The sequence below is a fragment of the Caretta caretta genome, chromosome 3, assembly GCF_965140235.1.
Source record: "Caretta caretta isolate rCarCar2 chromosome 3, rCarCar1.hap1, whole genome shotgun sequence".
In the NCBI taxonomy this organism is placed as follows: Eukaryota; Metazoa; Chordata; order Testudines; family Cheloniidae; genus Caretta; species Caretta caretta.
In genome coordinates this window covers 208,416,790-208,435,790 of record NC_134208.1, presented here as the reverse complement: position 1 = coordinate 208,435,790, position 19,001 = coordinate 208,416,790, and the positions used below count along the sequence as shown (strand labels likewise).

General features: G+C 53.7%; 1 protein-coding gene across 4 annotated transcripts in view; it reads left to right on the top strand.

Annotated features, from left to right (window-relative positions):
- LOC125633295 (cullin-9-like) overlaps positions 1–10,679 on the top strand; it is a 64,643-nt gene extending 53,964 nt beyond the window's left edge. For 3 of the 4 annotated variants that reach the window (XM_048842391.2, XM_075127287.1, XM_075127288.1), the window contains 7 exons: positions 1,734–1,827; positions 2,029–2,103; positions 2,985–3,095; positions 6,918–7,035; positions 7,646–7,779; positions 7,972–8,063; positions 9,385–10,679. In XM_048842391.2, the coding sequence (XP_048698348.2) occupies positions 1,734–1,827; positions 2,029–2,103; positions 2,985–3,095; positions 6,918–7,035; positions 7,646–7,779; positions 7,972–8,063; positions 9,385–9,592 (832 nt within the window). In that variant the 3' untranslated portion in view covers positions 9,593–10,679. Of the gene's footprint in view, positions 1–398; positions 516–1,733; positions 1,828–2,028; positions 2,104–2,984; positions 3,096–6,917; positions 7,036–7,645; positions 7,780–7,971; positions 8,064–9,384 lie in introns of those variants that run through there. The other variant, XM_075127289.1, reaches the window with a different exon arrangement.
- The last annotated feature ends 8,322 nt before the right edge of the window (positions 10,680–19,001 follow it).

Genomic DNA, 19,001 nt, shown 5'->3' with positions numbered 1-19,001 from the left:
GCAGACCTCAGGAAACTGGAGATTTCATCCATTTTGGACATTCTCCAGGAAGGCCTAGACAAGGGCCTTCAATCCAGCACCACAGCTCACCAAGTTTCTGCTTTTAGGAGCATCTTTTTTATGGGGTCTGCGGGATCCTTGGCAGAGAACCCCCAGACCTCCAGGTTCCTCAGAGCAGTCAGGCCAGTTTTCCCAAAATGGGATCTGCCGCAGGTTTTGAAGGCTGTAATAGATCATCCCTTCAAGCCCCTGATTTCAGTGTCCATAAAAATCTATTTTTTTTATTGCTATCGCATCTGCTAGATGGGTATCAGAGCTGGCGTTATTGTCTGTGCAGGCAAAAAGTGGTGCGAAGAACTAGAGTCCTTTCTTCATGAAGTAAATTCTCCCTTCTGTAGTTCCCAAGAAGCTGTCCATCTTAGTTCTGTCTGAAGCCGGAAGATCTGGTAAAGGAGTGGCATATCCCAGAGCTGAGGGAAGTGGTGGACATCTACATCGAGCGCATGGAATCCACAATGAGGTCAGGTGCCCTGTTTGTGTCCTTCTAGCCTAAATGTCAAGGACTCAATTTCCAAGTTGTCTATCGCTAGGCGGCTTTGGCTCTGTATCGTTGAGGCCAACAAGGCATCAGAAACCTGTTTCTGGAGGCTATCAGCACACTTCATGGGAGCTCTATCTGCCTCGTGGGTGGAACGAACGAGATCTTCCACATGGAAGATCTGCAGAGCAGCCACCTGATTGCCGGCCAGCACCTTCATCAGTCACAAGAAGGTGGAGTTTCTGTCCTCAGCAGAGGCTTCCTTCAGCAGGCAGGTGCTGCGGGCGGTGGCCCACAAATGATGTTGCCCTTTGAGCAATTCTTACAAAAAAGGGTGGTCCCCTTTTTTTCCACTTCTGTCTCATTGCTGGATTTCTTGCCTTCCCCTCCCAACCTCCATTCACTGCTTGCTACTTCCCTGACATCTCAGAATTGTGGGAGATGCTGGGCTGCAGAATGGAAGATTTTTTAATTTTCTTTTTTTTTTTTTACTGTTAACATCCTTTCTGCTGGCAGCATCTCTGACAGTTCCACCCATCCGGGATGGCATTATGCCAAAGGGTCAGGTATTTTCTGTGTGCTGGATCAGTATGATGCAGCCATGTGCTGGTTCTCCAGAGCTGCTGTGCTCCCCGGAAGTTGCGGATCTCTTTCTACAAGTTCTGTACAGCTTTGGACTGACTCATCGGGCAGCAAGCAAGAGCAGGGGGGCGGCCAGTGCTTGTGTGGCTGCCACTTTGGACGGCCTCTGTGAACAGTGGCGCGGAGAGGAGCAGCCTGAGTGTCGCAGAGTTGTGAGAGAGGCTGCTAGCAGAAAGGCGATTATCATAAAGAAATCTTCCAATTCCTTGTCCTCCTTCCCCTTCGCTGCACGCGCTTATTTGTTACTCTTTCGCTTCAGTCTAAACTGTAAACTCTTTGGCACAGGTTCTGTCTCTATTTTTGAACAGCACCCAGCACCCTGGGTTCCCTGGTCTTGTTTGGGGCCTCTGAGCAACCGTGATAGAATAAAAATAATAGTGGTTTGTGTGTGAGGGAAGCGTGCAGAGCTGAGCACGTGAGACACAGCCACCCCCATACGCCAGCCCTGCAGCCACCCAGGGACCGGGTGGGTGTCTGCAGGGATTGGGACTGTTTGCTACTGCACCTTGCATCGGGCCAACTCCAGCTCCCCTTATCTCTTCTTCCTGTGCAGTATGACCTGTGCCAAATGCAACCACGGATTTTGCTGGCGTTGTCTCAAGCCCTGGAAGCCAACGCACAAGGATTATTACAATTGTTCTGCCATGGTGAGTGTTTGCTGCATGTGGGCAGTTTGGATACTCCTTGGGGCGAGGACAAACTTCGGGACTCTGGGGATCTCCTCTCGTGCTAGGCCTTGGTGCGGAGCTGGGCTGTGGCATTTGGTGGTTGTGGGCCATGCATGTTCTGGCCCTCTTGTGTTGACCCCCTTGGAGAGATCTCCGGGTAACTGCTGCCTTTCCTTGCAGGTGAGCAAAGCAGCTCGGCAGGAGAAGCGTTTCCAGGACTACAATGAGAGGTGCACTTTCCATCATCAAGCAAGGGTAAGGGCTGCTCCTGCCACACTCTGGGCACGGACCCTGCCTCCTAATCCCAGGCACCCATGGCAAGCGATTCAGAATCCAGTGGGACTGCAGTTGAGGACTGGGCTGCAGATCTATGTGGTGGAGTTGAGCATGTCACCCTCCCCCGTGGTGTGTGATAAAATTCTCTCGCAGTATGCTCCTCTCTGCCGACTCTGATTGGGAGCCTGGCTTTTGGATTTCACACAGTAAGCGTGGGGATTTAACTGGGATTTGGTCCTGCTTCGAGCAGGGGGTTGGACTAGATGACCTTCTGGGGTCCCTTCCAACCCTTATATTCTATGATTCTATGATTCTATGAGGCTGGTGGGGTGGCAGAGAACAAGTCAGGTCCAATAAGGACTTGTAGACTTCTGTGCAGGCCACTGGTAGGGGATAGAAGCTGCTGGAACTTTGCTGCCACTGCTCCTTGCCAAGAAAAAGACAGGATCGGCCTGGTAGCTGCCTGCCATGGAACAATGTATAAGCTCATGGGGCATTAGCTCTTCATTAGACTTTACCAGCTGTGAGGGGTGGAAGTCAATTTTCCCAGGTGGAGATTCCCCAGCAATTCTACGTGCAGATTCCATCACAGCAGCTGAGATGGAGACGGGTGGTGTCACTGGAGGCACCTCGGTCTCAGCAAGGCACAATCGGTCACAAGCAGACTCAGGTTCGCTCAGCCCAGCTCACCCAATAGAATAGCTGGACTGGAGGTGTGATCGTAGCAGAGGGACGAGGCATGGGGAGCTCAGTCCTTCGTAGAGAAGAGGAGGGGAGGTTGAGCCCTTCTGGCTGGGGGAGTGATCTGGAAGCCGGTGGAGGGAGAAGCTGGGAGATGACTTTGCTCTTGGTGGTTGTAGGAATTTGCTATGAACCTGAGAAACAGAGTTTCTGCCATCAGCGAGGTGCCGCAGATTCGGACCTTGACCTTTGTTGTGGATGCCTGCAAAGTCCTGGAACAGGCGCGGAAGGTAAGTGCGTGAGGAGCCGGAGACTGATTGATTGGCTTTATTTCCGGGTATTACAGCAGTGCTCAGCGACCCCAGCCGATCGGGGCCCCATGGTGCTGGGCACCATACAAGCATGTACTAAGAGACGGTCCCTGCCCTAAAGAGCTTGCAGGCCAAATAGCTAAGATGGACACAGGCTTGGAGGGGGAACGGAGGCACAGAGAGGGGAGTGATTGGTCCAGGGTCACGCAGCAGGGTCAGGACTAGAATCCAGGTCTCCCGAGTCCTGGTTGGTGTCTTAACCACTAGACCATGCTGCCTCCCCAAGCTGACCTGTCATTGAGCCATAGACACTGGAGAGGGGAAAATCCTATTAAATGACCTAGTCCATGCCCTGGTGTCAGTGCAGGGGTGTACCTAATAACCTTCACCCCTGTCCACTTTGAAATGTCCCAAACGACTTCCCCAACCTCCCTTGGGAGACCTTTCTAGAGGCTAACATGCCTCACTGTCAGGTCGTGTCTCCTGATGTTCAGTCTGTAATTCTCCTTACTTCTTTCTACCTCAGAATTCCTAAATCCACTCCCTCCTTGGTATCCACCTCTCCCATACCTGGGGACTGGTGCCATGTTCTCAGGTTAAACATCAACTATGCCAGACATATGGAGCCCTTTGAATTTTGCCGTGCAATCCCTCTAGCCCCCAGATAATTTCTGTGACTCTTTCTGCACTGCCTCCCGCTGGTTCCTGTAGGTAGGTAATGTGCCCAGAAAAATGCAGCATTCCAGAGGTGGACTCTTACTTCCCTGCTCCATGACATGACACCCCGTCTTGCTGCAAAGCTGTATGTGATTAGCTTTCCTCCATCACCTGTGGGTGTTTCTCGGCTATTCCTGCTTTCCAGGTTTCTCCCTTCCATGGAGTGCCTGGGTTTTGGATGCTTTCCCTAGAGGCAAGCTGCGATGTCTCATACAGAGAACTCTCTCGTTGAGGGAGTAACTTCTGGGTGCACCGTGCACCTGAGACCAGAGGCAGCTGATTGTAAAAGCTCTTGGTGCCAGCACTGCTCACCCTATAGCAATGTGGGAAGTGTCACAATCCTGGTCTGCTGCCTATGTGTCACAAGAACTACTCCTGGGGGAATTCTGCACCAAAAAAAATTAACAATTCCGCGCACAATATTTTAAAATTATGCAAAATTATACATTTTTATAACACAATATAATTTCACCAGTTTCAATTATTTTTGGTCATTTATTTCAAAATACCTGTCAGCAAGTGTGTCTGTAACACTACAGACAACAAAAAAGATTCAGGAAATGTTTTCTGACAAATAGATTCCTTACTAGGCATGTTAATACAGAACTCTGAGTAATAATTCATTTAAACTACAATATAGAATCATATTTCCCACACCCCTCAGAAGCTTGGGGGAGTCAGGGGTAACGGAGTTTCTAAGGGAGAGGGAAGTAAATTTCTGGGAAATAGCCTAGGTGTGAACTTGGAGGGTTGTTGGGTATAGGTGGGAAAAATATGGAACAGGTTTTTTTGGTGGGGGGGCAGGGAGGGATTGTTAGGGAGCTTCCCTCATGCAGACCCTGGCTGAACCCAAGCCTCTCCCATTCAGTCTTGCACATCTGCCCCTGTCCCCATGTGTCCTTGTACCCCTGTCCACGTGTCCCTCCACCCCCACTCAGACACCCACTCCCCCTGTCCCCAGGGGTGTCTGTGCCCCCATCCAGCCACCCCCTGTCCCCATGTAGCTCTGCACCCCGTTCCCCATCACCATGTGGCCCTGCACCTCCACTCCCATTCAGGCCCTGCCCCAGCCTGTCCTCCCCCACTAGCCCATATGAGCCCCTATCTGACCCCCCCCCCAGCACCCCACATTGTCTGTCTCCCCATAGCCCCTGTCTCCTAACCTGGCCCACTGTGAAGAAGGCGGTCTCTTTCTCTTCCCTCGCTGGCTTTCTATCACCACAGCACCCTCTGGTGGGCCAAAAGCAGAACTGCAACATTTTGGCAGAAGCTTTTTTCTCACAAAAAATGAAAAATATGTGGGGCTCATTAATTATGCATGCGCACAGTAGTGCAGAATTCCCCCAGGAGTAAAGAACATCTCTGGGCATCTCTGCTCTGAGCTCTCAGGAAAGGTAACGGGCCCTGTGGCAGCTCTTCTGTGCTTCTCTTCTTTTTTATTCCATTCCTGCTCTAAAAGTTGGTACCTCCTTTGTTTTCTGCACTTGTCTGGTGCCACCCACATTCTGCATGGTTTTTCAGAAATATTTGAGTGGTTGGTTAGCTGTGTTAGCTATTTCCCGCAGGTCTAAACAGGCTAACGTGTCTGCATTCATGCTTTCCTGATAGAGAAGGCAATTTACCAGGGGTTTTGCTTGGCACCTGAGCCCTTGGGTAGCATCACATTGTCCAAACTTGTCTTGTCTTGTCTGTCACGTGTAAATGGCAGCTGAGTGTATCTGCCATTAATGGTCCTGTTTTTCCTCTCCCTGCTAGTGTGCTTGTCTTCAGTTTTTCTCTCGGGGCCTTAACAGCGCCCTTGAGTATAATGAACTGTGCTTCGTGCTGTCATTTGTTATCTATGCATAACAATCCAAGAATGGCTCCTTCTGGCTCCGTCTCCTGGTCAGTGGTTGGAAATGCGTCTCAATCGGTGACTGTATTTTTGATAGTCATTTCATTGGTCAGTGAACCAAGGGGAAAGGAATGTACTCCTGAGATTGGCTGAACAGAGCCGGCATCTGGGCAGTGCTCCCTGGGCCTGGGAAATGCCCACAACTTTCAAACCTAAAAGTCACAAAGGGCAGTCTAATGCTGGAGAGAGTGGATTGGAAACCTGGCTGCCTGACATGGACACTTTCCATCACTCCTAGTAAACCATAAACTCCCTGCAAGAGCTACCGCTTTGATCCAGCGTCCTCTGTGGATGGAGGAGTTCTACAGAGATCCTGCTATTCTTAGCTAGACAGGTCCAGAGTTTGGAGCTCTGCAGTTCACTGTCTCCATGGCACATGCAGCCACGTCCCGTCAGAGGAGAGAATGTCTGCCGTTCAGGAACTGGCCTTAGATGTTGTGAGCTGGGTGTGAATATGAGGGCTCATGCTGCTGTTGCTCTCCATCTGGCTTGGCTACCTGGGGGTCTGATGTTTCAGGTGCCGTTCAAGCCCTTCTATCATTCTGTTACATTCCCAGTTCCTGTCCCTCTGTCATCACTGTAGCATGTGCAACCACCATAGAAACCAGCTTCTGCGAGTCACACACGTGGAGCTCTCCTGGCCTCAGTGCTTAAGGGGGACCACTGATCGGGTTCTCCTGTGGACGTCTGTGGAACCTGCAAGAGGCGTTTGCGATAGGGAATGCCTGTGGGAACGTGTTTGTGCTGAGATGCTGTGGAACCCCACATAGCCCCACTTGCCCTCTCCCATCTGCTGCTAGGCTGCGTTTTCTTACACTCCCACCTCAGCTAGTTCCCGCCTTGATTTAACTTGGCGCGTCCGTGAATCTCGTGACTGTGCTCACATCTAGTTTGGGCGTCTCTGCGAGCCTATACGCTTGCCTTGCTCAGCGCCGTTTGTGCCAACCCTGACTGCTGTTTGCTCACCCTGTGGGGCCAGTTCACATGCTGTCCGCAATTTGACGTTGGATGGTTACCCCCGGGTCAGAGCTGGGACTGCCAAAGCCCACCCAGCGCACTGCAGCAGTTGGTGGGTCAGGGTGTTCCCGTTAGTGCCAGGTGAAGTCAGAAATGAACTTCCAGCTTAGAGCCCCCGGCTGTTCCGTCCGTGCTGGCCCTGGGCGCTGACAGCAGGCTCTGTGCTGTTCCAGGTGCTGGCTTACTCCGCCGTCTACAGCTACTACAACCAGGACACCGAGAAGATGGATGTCATGGAGCAGCAGACCGAGAACCTGGAGCTACACACCAATGCTCTGCAGATCCTCCTGGGTGAGGGGATGGCACTGCTGCCTGGGGGTGGGCGGCTGGGCAGTGAGGGAAGCATGCCCACCGACTCCTTAGCTCTGTCCTAGGATTGGGTTGGAGGTGTCCCATCCAGGAGCTGCTCTGGCCTGGGTCTGCTTAGCTTATCTGACTGGATCCAGTCCAAAGGAATCAGATGCAGCTTTTTAACAGGGAGGGTAATTAACCACTGGGACAATTTACTGAGGGTTGTCCTGGATTCTCCATCTGTGCTAATCTTTAACCCGTGGTTGGGTGGGTTTCTAAGTTTGCTGCTCTAGTTCAAACGGGAGTTTGTGCAGGGAAGTTCTGTGCTCTGTGCTATACAGGAGGTCTGACTCCATCACAGTGGTTCCTTCTGGCCTTGGAACCTGATCTGGCTGTTGGCAAGCCCAGGCAGAGCAAGAGAGAGTCTCCATCACTCCCTCCTCCCCAGCCCTGCCGAAAAGAAGGCTGCTGCGAGCAGGCCACCTAGCGAGTGCGCTGTGACTGCGGCCTGGGGGGATGGACCCGTTCACTTGGCCGGCAGCTGCTCTCGCTTCTGGTGACGGGTCCCTGAGTAGGGACACTGTGTAATGCTGCCTCTCTTGTGTTCCAGAGGAGACTCTGCTGCAGTGTCAAGACCTGGCCTCCTCCATTCGGCTACTCAAAGCCGAGCATTTTAACACTGGCCTGGAGCTGGTGCGCAGGATCCAGGAGCGGCTCCTCGCGATCCTGCAGCACTCCACTCAGGTACCAGCTGCAGGAGCCTCGCCATTTCAGCTGGGGGATGTGGTGGGTGGAATGGGAGGGAAGGGCAGACTTTGTCCCCTAGGCTGTGCCATGGATTGTGAGTGGGGGAGGGAAAGGGGTGTGCAGGGGGTGAAGCCTTGTCCAAGTGCCCCACCACCATCTCTTGTTCTGACTGCTCTTCTGTCCTGGCAGGATTTCCGCGTCGGCTTCCAGGCCCGGCCAGGCTCCGACCAGAGGGAGATGAAGTTGTCAAATGTGCCTAATGCAGCCCCGCCTTACAAAGAGTGAGTTTTCTTCCTGGGAGGGACGCTGGGGTGGGGGGGGGGGGGAAGGAGCAGGATGCTAGCGTTTCCGACTGTGCTCACTGAAGTGTACACTGTTGCCACGGGAGAGAAACCAGGCACCCCGGCAGGCAGGGCAGTGCACCTCCTTTCAGTGCGCAGCTGTAATCAAAGCAACCAATAAAGAATGGGAAGGAGAATAACACAATAGATGGTAATGCCACTAGAGAAATCCCTGAGGTAGCCTCCCCTGGAGCCTGCATGTAGTGCTGGCCACCCCATCTCACCCAGGATCGTGCAGAACTAGAGGGGGGCAGAGGAGGGCGACGAGGACGGCCAGGGGCCTGCAAAGCTCTCCTGTGAAGACGGACTGAGAAGCCTGGGACTGTTCACTTTAGAGACGAGACCAAAGGGCAGGTGGTGAAAGTCTGTGAAGTGAAGACGGGCAGGGAAAGCAGCTGAGGTACTTTGGTTCTCCCTGTCTCCTAGCATGAGAACAAGGGAAATTCAAACCCATCAAGATGGGTGAAAGGAAAGCCTCTGTCAGACGTGATCATGCTGCAGACTAGCTGCCACTGCCTGTCTGAGGCCAGAAATGTAGCAGGAGTCAGCAGGGGAATGGCCACATTTTCTGGCTAGTAAGAGGAGAGCTATCGTAGCTGATGGTAGCGACGTTTGGAAGGGATAGCAAAGCTTCTGCTCAGGGCTGGACAGTCTCTAACCAGGAGGGATCAGGAGATCACCAGATGCAGGGGGCCAGTTCTCACCCCTGCCTACTGCCAGGTTTTTACCCCTTTTCCCTGGAGCACCGGCTGCTGGCCCCAATGTCAGAGACAGGAAACTGGCACCCAGGTCTGATCCAGTCTGCTCGTTGCTGTGGGCCTAGGAACCCAGGCTGGTGGATCTGTGGGCTCAGTGAAAGGCAACCAGAGCGGGTCTCCCCACTCTCCAAGGGCAGGATCTTGAATTCTTTCCAGAGACCTGGCTCTAGGCATTGCCAGAGCTGGTGTGTCAGACTTTGTGATTGGCCTGGCAGGAGATAGGCTGTCCCGGGAGCAGCCTGCGCTGTGCTGATGCAGAGGGCCCTGATCACCTGACTCGTAGGGGATGCTGCAGTCTCTGACTGCGGGCCGGGGTCACTGCTGTGGCCGTGGCTGGGGAGCCAGACAACGCCCCTGATGGCCCATGAGTGCGGGTGGAGGGGACGGTCGTCAGGCCGATCTCTGAGCTCAGTTCTGCATCGCAGACCTGCCCGCCTGCCTGAGGCTCGGCTCGGGCAGGAAACACTTGGCGTACGCCGACTCTCTTCGTTGCTTCTATGCAGGCTGAAGTTTGATGGGGCATCTGACTCCCCTGACACAGACGAGGGGGCCAAAGAGGAGGAGGAGGAAGATGAGGAGTACGTCCCGGAGTGGCAGGAGGAGTATGATGATGAAGACCTTGATGATGACAACTTTTCCTATGACGACGAATCGGAGAATCTAGAGCGCGATTCCTTCTTCTTTGACGACGAGGATGAAGCTTATGACTAGAGGTGGCCCCCGTGCCGCTGAGCCCATCTTAGAGCCTAACGTGACACCACCTCTCCTCTGCCAGCCAGCTCTGACACACCACCACGCCCTGCTCTGCCCCAGCCATGGTCGGGCCCCCCCAGACACCAGCCGGGGCTGTTCGTTAGTTTCCAATAAAGGGAAGTTTCCTTTTAGGGCTGGTTGCTCCATGACTCTGTTGAACTTCCTTGGCCACGGTCCCTGGGCCCAGGTCCCACAATGCCCTTACCAGCCCTGGCAAGAGGGGACGACCTGTTACCGCTGCTCCTTTTCCAGCGCTTACCCTCAAGGCATACGGCAGGCCCCAGTGGATCTCAGCAGAGCAGCAGCTGGCAGCCTGCAATCGGGGCAGCTGTTCCTTGAAGGCCTGGCCCCTGGGGAGGGTGGACAGACCCAGTCGGCTATGTGAAGGGATGTGCTTTGTCCAGCGCCCCATCCCTTCCCCTGTAACAATGTGTTCCCACCTGCCTGGCTCCTGCCATCTCAGCCCAGCGTGCCCGGAAATAGCATCTCCCAGCCTGGGGGAAGGGGGGCGGATCCCACACGCTGACTCCTGGTTCCAGCAGTGCCTCTGGAAGTAATGTGTCTGCCAGGGCCTAGCCCGCTGCCTCTGGCCCTGGGTGAATTCCCTGTCACACTCGGTGAGTGAGAATTTTAGAGTGCGGGGCTTCTCCCATCCGCTGCACTGCATCTTCCAGAATGGTGGCAGGCCTGGCAGGGCAGTGCGCAGGGCAGCAGCGGGGTGTGGGGACGGTTCTCAAACTGAGTGTCCAAACTGGAGCCAAAGTGCCCCCCTGGAGCTGCCTGGGGGCTGGGCGTGTTTCAGGCCTGGAGGGGCACGTTGGCTGTAACTGCATTTTTGCTCGTTTGCCATTGGAGCTGTGGCCTTCTCTGGCTTGAAGGGGGGTCCTGCGGGAAGGCAGGCAACTTGCTGGGCCGTATAGATAGTATAAATATATATATATATGTGCAGAAGCTGTCATTGTTCACAGATTATGCTTTATCTTTCTGGAAAAGAAAAACCCTACAGATACAACTTCCGTTTATGAAATAAACGGATTTTCTTCTAGCAATGGCCTCCGTGTCCTCCTGTGGGGCTGGGCGGGGGACCCCCAGAAGAGCCCGGCCTGTCAGGCAGAACAACCTGACATGGCCCTGTTTCTTCACGAAGGTGCCCCATTTTATGGAGAGCCAGTGGCTGGGCCACGGTCATTCAGAGGGTTAGTGGTGGAATGAGGAGAAAAACCATCTCCTGACTGTCTTTTCTCCAGGCCCTGGACCATGCTGCGTGCTCTGAGCCATAGTCAGAGCCGGCCTCTGTCCAGCTGGGCAGTACCTGGGAACTTGTCAGGATACGGCAAAGAATCTCCACCCCGTCCCAGCCTGTGTGGGAAAGAAATGACTTCTCAGTGGGAATCTGCCCCTTGGCCCATGTAATCACCAGCTCGCTCTAGATGTTCCTGTTCCTTTGGCTTGCGCTCTAGCGATCCCACTGCACTCCTCCATCTCCCTCAGCCACGGATTTGGGTCCACCTCTTACCTGCAGGGCCAGGGCCAGGGCCTGTGCTGGTTAGAGCAGTCAGTGCCAGCGGGCAGTGGGCCCACCCTCTGCTCTGCATTCAGGGTCATTCTGGGAACAGAGACCCCAGGGGGACCCTGGAGTCCTACAGGCTCTTTCTCCCTCTCTCTGGGTGTGTCTCAAGCTTTCCACTCCTGGCTGTGAACACTGGCCCTGCCCATCCTGTCTTGGGTGGTGTTTCTGTCTGAGCGCCAGGTAGACCGTGTGCGCGATCCTGCTGCCCCTTCACTCTCACGCGTGGGGCAGCTTTGCTAAAGCTGGCTTGGCTGGGCCGCCGGGGAGGGGCAGCAGCTAGGGCGTGTGGATTGTGCGGAGACCCCGGAGGAAGGGCCAGTGTTCCCTGCAGGAAGTGTACTCCCAGAGCTGGGCGTCTCCCTGCTCCGGCTGGGGCAATGCGGCTGTTGGTACGCAGCTGAGAGAGGTGGCTGCCTGGGAACGAGGCTAGTGTGGATACAGCCTTGTATCCCAACAATGCGCGAGCTTGCGTGCTTCTGACTCCGCCAGCTCGACACGACGCACTTCGGAATAACTACCTCACTCGGGTGTGAAAAATCCACCCCCCGGAGCAACGCAGTTAAACTGGCCTAGCCCCTAGTGTAGACAGTGGTGTGTCGCCGGGCGGGATAGCTGGATTAATTACACCGATGGGAGGAGCTCTCGTTAGTAAGGTCACTGAAGCGCTACGGCAGCTGCAGTGTTTTAGGCACAGGCCTGACCACCCTCGCCTCTGTAAGCAGCACGGGCCTCCATGGGCCACGGCTGGGCTGATTGGGGCAGAAGGCGCCCTGCCCTCGGTCAAGGCCATTGCAATTTCTCTTCCAGGTGGATGTTTGGCGCGCTCTGAGGTGCACGGGCAGAGTCTGGCTGGTTTCAAAAGTGCGGTGCCTGCGGCCGGGGCAGAGCGCGCCGGCCCCGGCAGCAGGTGGGTTGCAAAGGCATTCTGGTTCGCAGGCAGCCAGACGCAAGCTGGCTTTGAAAACTGGGGTGGGTGGACAGACCCAGTCGGCTATGTGAAGGGATGTGCTTTGTCCAGCGCCCCATCCCTTCCCCTGTAAGTGTGCTTGTTGATTTTTCCTGAAGCTCCCGCTCCTTCGCCCTGTGCCTCCATTTGTGACCTGTTGGCACACGCTCCTCTGACACGTCAGGGCCTAAAAAAACCCCAAACTGTCAACAAAAATCTTTGTTCCAGTTAGCTGTGGTGCCTTGTGCCCTTCTGAAACTGACCTGGCCAGCAAGCGGGCGCGCCCTGTAACCGAACACCATAAACCCCGGCAAAGCCCCCACTGCAGAATGGTAGCCCCCTCCCCGATTTTGCCCCCATCACCTTCATGCTCTCCTTGTGCCCTGGCTAGGATCTCACCCTGATTAGACAGAGTTGCGACACCCTTTCCCAACAACACACTAGCAACAGGCAAAATACAAGCACCCGAATTGTCTGGGCTCTGGGATTTTACATAGACCCTAACTGGATGCGACCTAGTTACCGGGCCATTCTCCCGAGCAGACCCAAACTTAGGACCCTTCCCTTCCTGGGCTTTAGCTGAATCCAGAACCAGCTCTGAGACAACTGCACGACCCTCAACCATCACAGGCTGAAAGGCCCCTTCTGTCTGCTCCACAGACAAAGAAGAGCCGGACACACTTTCTCCTTTCCCAGACACACAGGTTGGGATCTCATTCCCCTGGTCCCAGCGCACAAGGCTGGTCACAGACAACTGCTTGGAGATCAGGGTAGCTCCCTCCACAGACAAGTCAATACCCCTGGCAGACACAGGGACGTTTCCTTCCCTGTCGCAATTCTGTCTAATCAGGGTGAGATCCTAGCCAGGGCACAAGGAGAGCATGAAGGTGATGTGATTGTGTTACCTACTGAGGTTGTGGAAACCTGTAGCAAGAAGGAAAAGATTCCTGAACTTGTGTGTGGCAAAGGGAAGGAGAATGCTTCTGACCTTTTATCTAGGAAGTCTGTAAGTTTGCCTGAAAGGGGATTGTGTAGGAATCCATAGGATGGGCCAGAGGTGATTCTGGATGTAAGGGAGACCCAGAAAGAGTCTGTTGTTGCTCAGGAAAGTGTTCCTCTAGAGCAAGCCCTAGGTAAAGAGGGTAAGAGCAGAATTTCTGGGAGGGGTGAATTGTTGCATAGAAAAGCCCTCGGGAAAGGAATCCTCATGGAGTCTTTGCAAGAAGTTTACTGCAACTGAAGGGTGTGAAAGTGATTTAATCAAGAAAGTTTCAGTTCCTAACAGCCAGAAATTTTCTGTTGTGAATGGATCTACTGACTGTCCTGTTGAAAGATCCAGTGAGGATAGCTTTGAGAAGGTCTCAGATGAAGTGAAAGCTGTTAAGAAAGTTAAACAGTCCCACTTCGTCACACCCCCGTGTGACGCTAACCCTAAGACATCCCTCCCTAGGCTGTAGTGAGCGGCAGGGCAGGTGAAGCAGAGCCCCGGTAAGGAACTTGTGAATGGGGCCGGGGGCTGGGTCTGAGCAGGGCAGGGATTGCTGATATGAAAGGAAAAGAACTAGTTATTTCTGAGCTAGATTTGGAGTGTTTAATGGATGGGCTGGGAAGACACAGCTGAGTACGGGCAGGTTGTCTAACCTTTCCCTCCCGGTTCCCCAGCACAGCCCCACTCTCTCCTGTTGGATTGAGCTTAAGAGCCAACACGTGAAAGGCGTGTGAAGTGTTTTCACTGTCCACCATTAAAACAGAGCCGAGGTGGGTGAGGGAATATGAACGAAGACGTTCAGAGAAGGGCTCTGCAGGTCTCCCCACCACAAGTTAGTGCAATAAACCCTCCCTCACCGTCTTGCTCTGAGATCCTGGGACCAACACGGCTTCGTTGACACCACAGACAACGTTAAAACTGTCATACAAAAGGGGGTGGGGGTTCTACAGAACCCCCAGCTTACTTGGTTTCTTGGCAAACACCCAAAAACATTCGTTCTGAGGTTGCAAGTTTATTGAGCAAACACAAGGAAGAACAAGAAATCATTCTAAATAGCCCTGGGCTGGGTTGAGAGGGAAGGGCTGGCCTTGCAGTCTGTGGTGGAGCAGGCTGAGCCCCCTGGAAAAGCTAGGGGGTTAATGGGGGCGGGACGGGGGGGAGAGACAGGAAGTCTGGTATGACACCACCACCCGTACTAGGTCACATGGGACTGGGGGGCATGGGCTGGGATGTATTCCTCTAGGCCAGGATAAGCTCTGAGTTGCTGGGCATGGCCCTGAGGCTTTTAGGCCCTCCGAGTGAGGGACCCCGTCACTCCAGATGTCCCAGGCATTGGCGTAGCCATGATGGGAGAATCTGCAGCTGATGGTGTCCAGCCAGTTGGGAGGGACTGGGAGCCTCCAGCCTGGTGCTATCGTAGAGCAGGGGGGGACATGGGAAACTGCACTTCACTCAGGTGAACCCCTGAGCAGCCCTGTAGGCACATGGGACCGTTCTCTCCAGGGAGCCTGGCCCTGCACCGCTGGGCGAGTGGGGGTCACTCACCTGGGCTGCTCCCCTTCCCAGGGATGGTGGCGCTGGACCTCCGCTAGGAAGCTGAAGCCATGCTGTCTTTGGGAATGATCAGCCACTGTGCAGTGCAGGCTGGTCCCCAAACCCAACGGCCCCATTAGCTCTGCATGGGAGAGAGGCAGCTCTGTGCCCCCTAGAAACCCCAGGCCTCCTGCAGATGGAGGGCTGGACCCACCTCCTCGTCACTGTGGGCTCCTGCACTTGGCCTACCTGCGTGTTCACCACCGCCAGGAGCCAGCCTGCATTTCCTGTCCCCCTGGGGGGGCTCGGCCCAGGGCTGAGCGCGTTCTCCCGGGCCTGCCTCGTGGACGCGGTTGCCCCTTGCGCCAGGCTGACCGAGAGCAGAGACGCGGCCGGGGAGGGGTTAGTTTGGCAGCTGTGGGTAAAGGTGAGGGTGGAAGTATCTGGCCAGTGGCCTTGCTGCCCCGCTTGGTTGCCACTTTCCCTCCTCATTCCCCACCTCTCTTCCATGAGACTTCTGGTCCGAACCCACCCCTGCAGGGGGTTGGATTAAATGGCCTCCTGAGGTCCCTTCCCCCCCCCTAATCTTCTCTGGTTCTATGAATGGAGGCGGCGGAGGGGACCTTGGAGTTGGCTCTGACAGTCTTCAGCGCGGAGAGCTCAGAAGCATTAATGTGGAGTCCTGCTCTCCCGGCAGGCAGCGTGGGCTGCTGCTGGGAGCATGGAGACACTGCTCCAGCTGCCATCTGAACGTAAAGGGACAGCATGCTGATACACTCCCCACTCCCCCCCCCCGTTTCTGTGTCTCCCCCACCACACACACTCCCGTACCCCCCACCACATTTCAGGTGAAAAGCAGCTGGCAATCATAGAATATCAGGGTTGGAAGGGACCTCAGGAGGTCATCTAGTCCAACCCCCTGCTCAAAGCAGGACCAATCCCCAACTAAATCATCCCAGCCAGGGCTTTGTCAAGCCTGGTCTTAAAAACCTCTAAGGATGGAGATTCCACCACCTCCCCAGAACCCATTCCAGTGCTTCACCACCCTCCTTGTGAAATAGTGTTTCCTAATATCCAACCTAAACCTCCCCCACTGCAACTTGAGACCATTGCTCCTTGTTCTGTCATCTGCCACCACTGAGAACAGTTGAGCTCCATCCTCTTTGGAACCCCCCTTCAGGTAGTTGAAGGCTGCTATCAAATCCCCCCTCACTCTTCTCTTCTGCAGACTAAACAATCCCAGTTCCTTCAGCTTCTCCTCTTCAGCCATGAGCCCCAGCCCCCTAATAATTTTTGTTGCCCTCCACTGGATTCTGTAGTGGGGGGCCCAAAAGTGGATGCAATACTCCAGGTCTGGCCTCACCACTGCTGAATAGAGGGGAATAATCACTTCCCTCGTTCTGCTGTCAATGCTCCTACTAATACAGCCCAAAATGCCGTTGGCCTTCTTGGCAACAAGGGCACGCTGCTGACTCAGATCCAGCTTCTCGTCCACTGTATTCCCCAGGTCCTTTTCTGCAGAACTGCCGCTTAGCCAGTCAGTCCCCAGCCTGTAGCAGCGCATGGGATTCTTTCGTCCTAAGTGCAGGACTCTGCACTTGTCCTTGTTGAACCTCATCAGATTTCTTTTAGCTCAATCCTCTCATTTGTCTAGATCACTCTGGACCCTATCCCTACCCTCCAGCCTATCTCCCTCTCCCCTGAGCTTAGTGTCATCCACAAACTTGCTGAGGGTGCAATCTGTCCCATCATCCAGATCATTAATGAAGATGTTGAACAAAACTGGCCCCAGGACAGACCTCTGGGGCACTCTGCTTGCTATCAGCTGCCAACTAGACATCGAGCCGTTGATCACTACACATTGAGCCCGATGATCTAGCCAGTTTTCTATCCACCTCATAGTCCATTCATCTAATCCATACTTTTTTAACTTGCTGGCAAGAATACTATGGGAGACTGTATCAAAATCTTTGCTAAAGTCAAGGTATATCATGTCCACTGTTTTCCCCATATCCACAGAGCCAGTTATCTCATCAGAGAAGGCAATCAGGTTGGTCAGGCACGACTAATCTAATAGGATTCCCATGGAACAATGCGATTGAGAAACCTGCATCATGTGACGCTGTACCTGCCCCATGAGGCATTGCAAACCCTTCCGAAAGCACCCTGTGGCCAGTTGCACAGTGGGATAGTTACCCACTATGCACTGCTCTCTGGGTCGATGCAAGAGCTGCTCGTGTGGATGTGCTCTGCCGACACAAGGAGCGTAGTGTGGACACGCAACAGCAGTTTAATGAGACCAGCTTAACTTTTGTCGACAAAAATCTGTAGTGTAGACATAGCCTTGGTCATCAGCTCTGAAGTCATTAGCTGGCAAACAATGACCTATTAACACGTCACTGTAATTGAAAGCAACAGTCAACACCGTGCACTGGAGTTGATGAAACACTAGGGACGCCATATGAACTGCTGGAAGAGCGGCATGGTGGTGTTGCTATTAAGGAGAAGCTTTCTAGGAGAAGTGGTTGTGAACACTTCCCAGTGCTAAAGAGCATAGTACTGGCTTTTCAGGTGACCCAGCCAGGGCAGGCAAACGCATAGCACAGCCTGTCCCTGTTTCGGAAATGCAGTGCTAGGCCTACGCTATTGAGTGCTCCTAAGGGTGAGCTGGAATTGGGTTCCTTCGTACGTGTGGTAGATTCAGGAGGTGAGGAGGTGCTCTCAAGCCGAGGAGCTGGATGCCGGCCCTACCTGACCTCTTTGGGTTTGTTGGCTTTTTATTCCATTCTTTATGTGAGAACGAGATTCAGTCAGTCACTTGTAAAGTTGTTGGTTTTTGTTAAAGGAAATAAGTCCCTGCGCGTTTCTCCTGATCTTTGGGGCTTGCATAACGTGGGCTCAGTTTTAACATACAATTAAAATCCATGCGGGGCTGTGTCATGAGCTTCCCTCTTTTTCCCTTGCTCCTTCTCTCTCTTTCCTTCACCCGCCGTCGCCAACAGAGGGTGAAACGGATTGCAGAGCCCATGGGGGTCTGAACTCCTTCCGCCCTGTAGAGGGCAGCGCCTGCAAGTTCGAACAGGCAAAGCTGCTAACAGTAGCTGTTACTGGTGTGTAAACTGCAGGGCTGGCTGAAAAACGACAAGTCATGATGTTGGCAACATATTTGTGAAACCCGTATCCTCTTTGACGAATTCTAATGAGCGAGTGTGTATACACACGGCATCTAGTGTGTCACGCCGCTTCAAAAATCTTCAGTGCCTGCTGTGAAGCTGAATCATGGGCATGTGCTAAATATCAGAACCAACCTGTTTAGTCATGACAGACGCTAGGGGGGCGCTTGGGAAAAGAGGAGTTTCCTGTCTGGGGAGGAGAATGGCAGGCCCCATTTCTCTCCAACTGCGTGGCTATGCCGTTACCCCCCGAATGAGCCTGGTTTTCTTGAGGACAGAGCTGAGGTTCTCCCTGAGGAACGTGTTCGCGATGTCCCCAGGAAATAGTATCCCCAGTCAAATGTCGCTTGTCTTAAAAGCAGATGGTTTATGGTAAAAACAAGGAAACGATGAAATGACAGGAAATGCAAAAAAGGCTGTGAAATGTGTCCAGTGACCAGATCATGGGCCCTCCATCAATCTCTTCTTTGAGGACAGGACCAAAAAACGGCCATCAATATTATTCTATTTGATATAGGCTCTTATACTGTGCTCATCTCTGGAGTATCTGAACACCTTCCAGCAGTGCATGAGGCAACATCCATCACTGGTTGTCTGTTCTCCCCTCCCCTGTCCAGGGGTAGAAGCAAGTGCAGTGGAGTGACTTGTTTTGGTAGTGTGTGGATATTTTGTTATATGAATACACCGGCTCTGCACTTACATTAGAGAAGGCAGGTCACATAAACGTGCCTTGCACTTGGAGCAGGCAGTGGTGGGGTTTGTGCTGGCCCTTTGTTCTTGGGGGTGTTCATTCCACAGTCTCAGACCGCCCCGGAGAAGGGTCCGTACCCTGCACAGACGAACTTTGCTCCTCTTGCTGAGAGTTCCGTTGTGCCAGACGGGCAGAGCTGTCGACCATGGTCTTCGTCCCTGAGTATTCAATCGTCTTCTAGGTACCCTGGGCCCACGCCAGGGAGTGCTTTGGAAGATAAAGACGGAGACCTTGTATTTGACTTGCTATTCTCTGGGAAGCCAGTGTCGAGAGCAGAGGAGAGGTGAGATGTGTTCACAGCAGTCTGTAGCTGGGGTGATGGGCTGCAGCATTCTGCGCCCATTGGAGTTGCCTGAGGGCTGAAGGCTTCATGCCCAGGTATGTCATGTGGCTGTAGCCCAGCTGA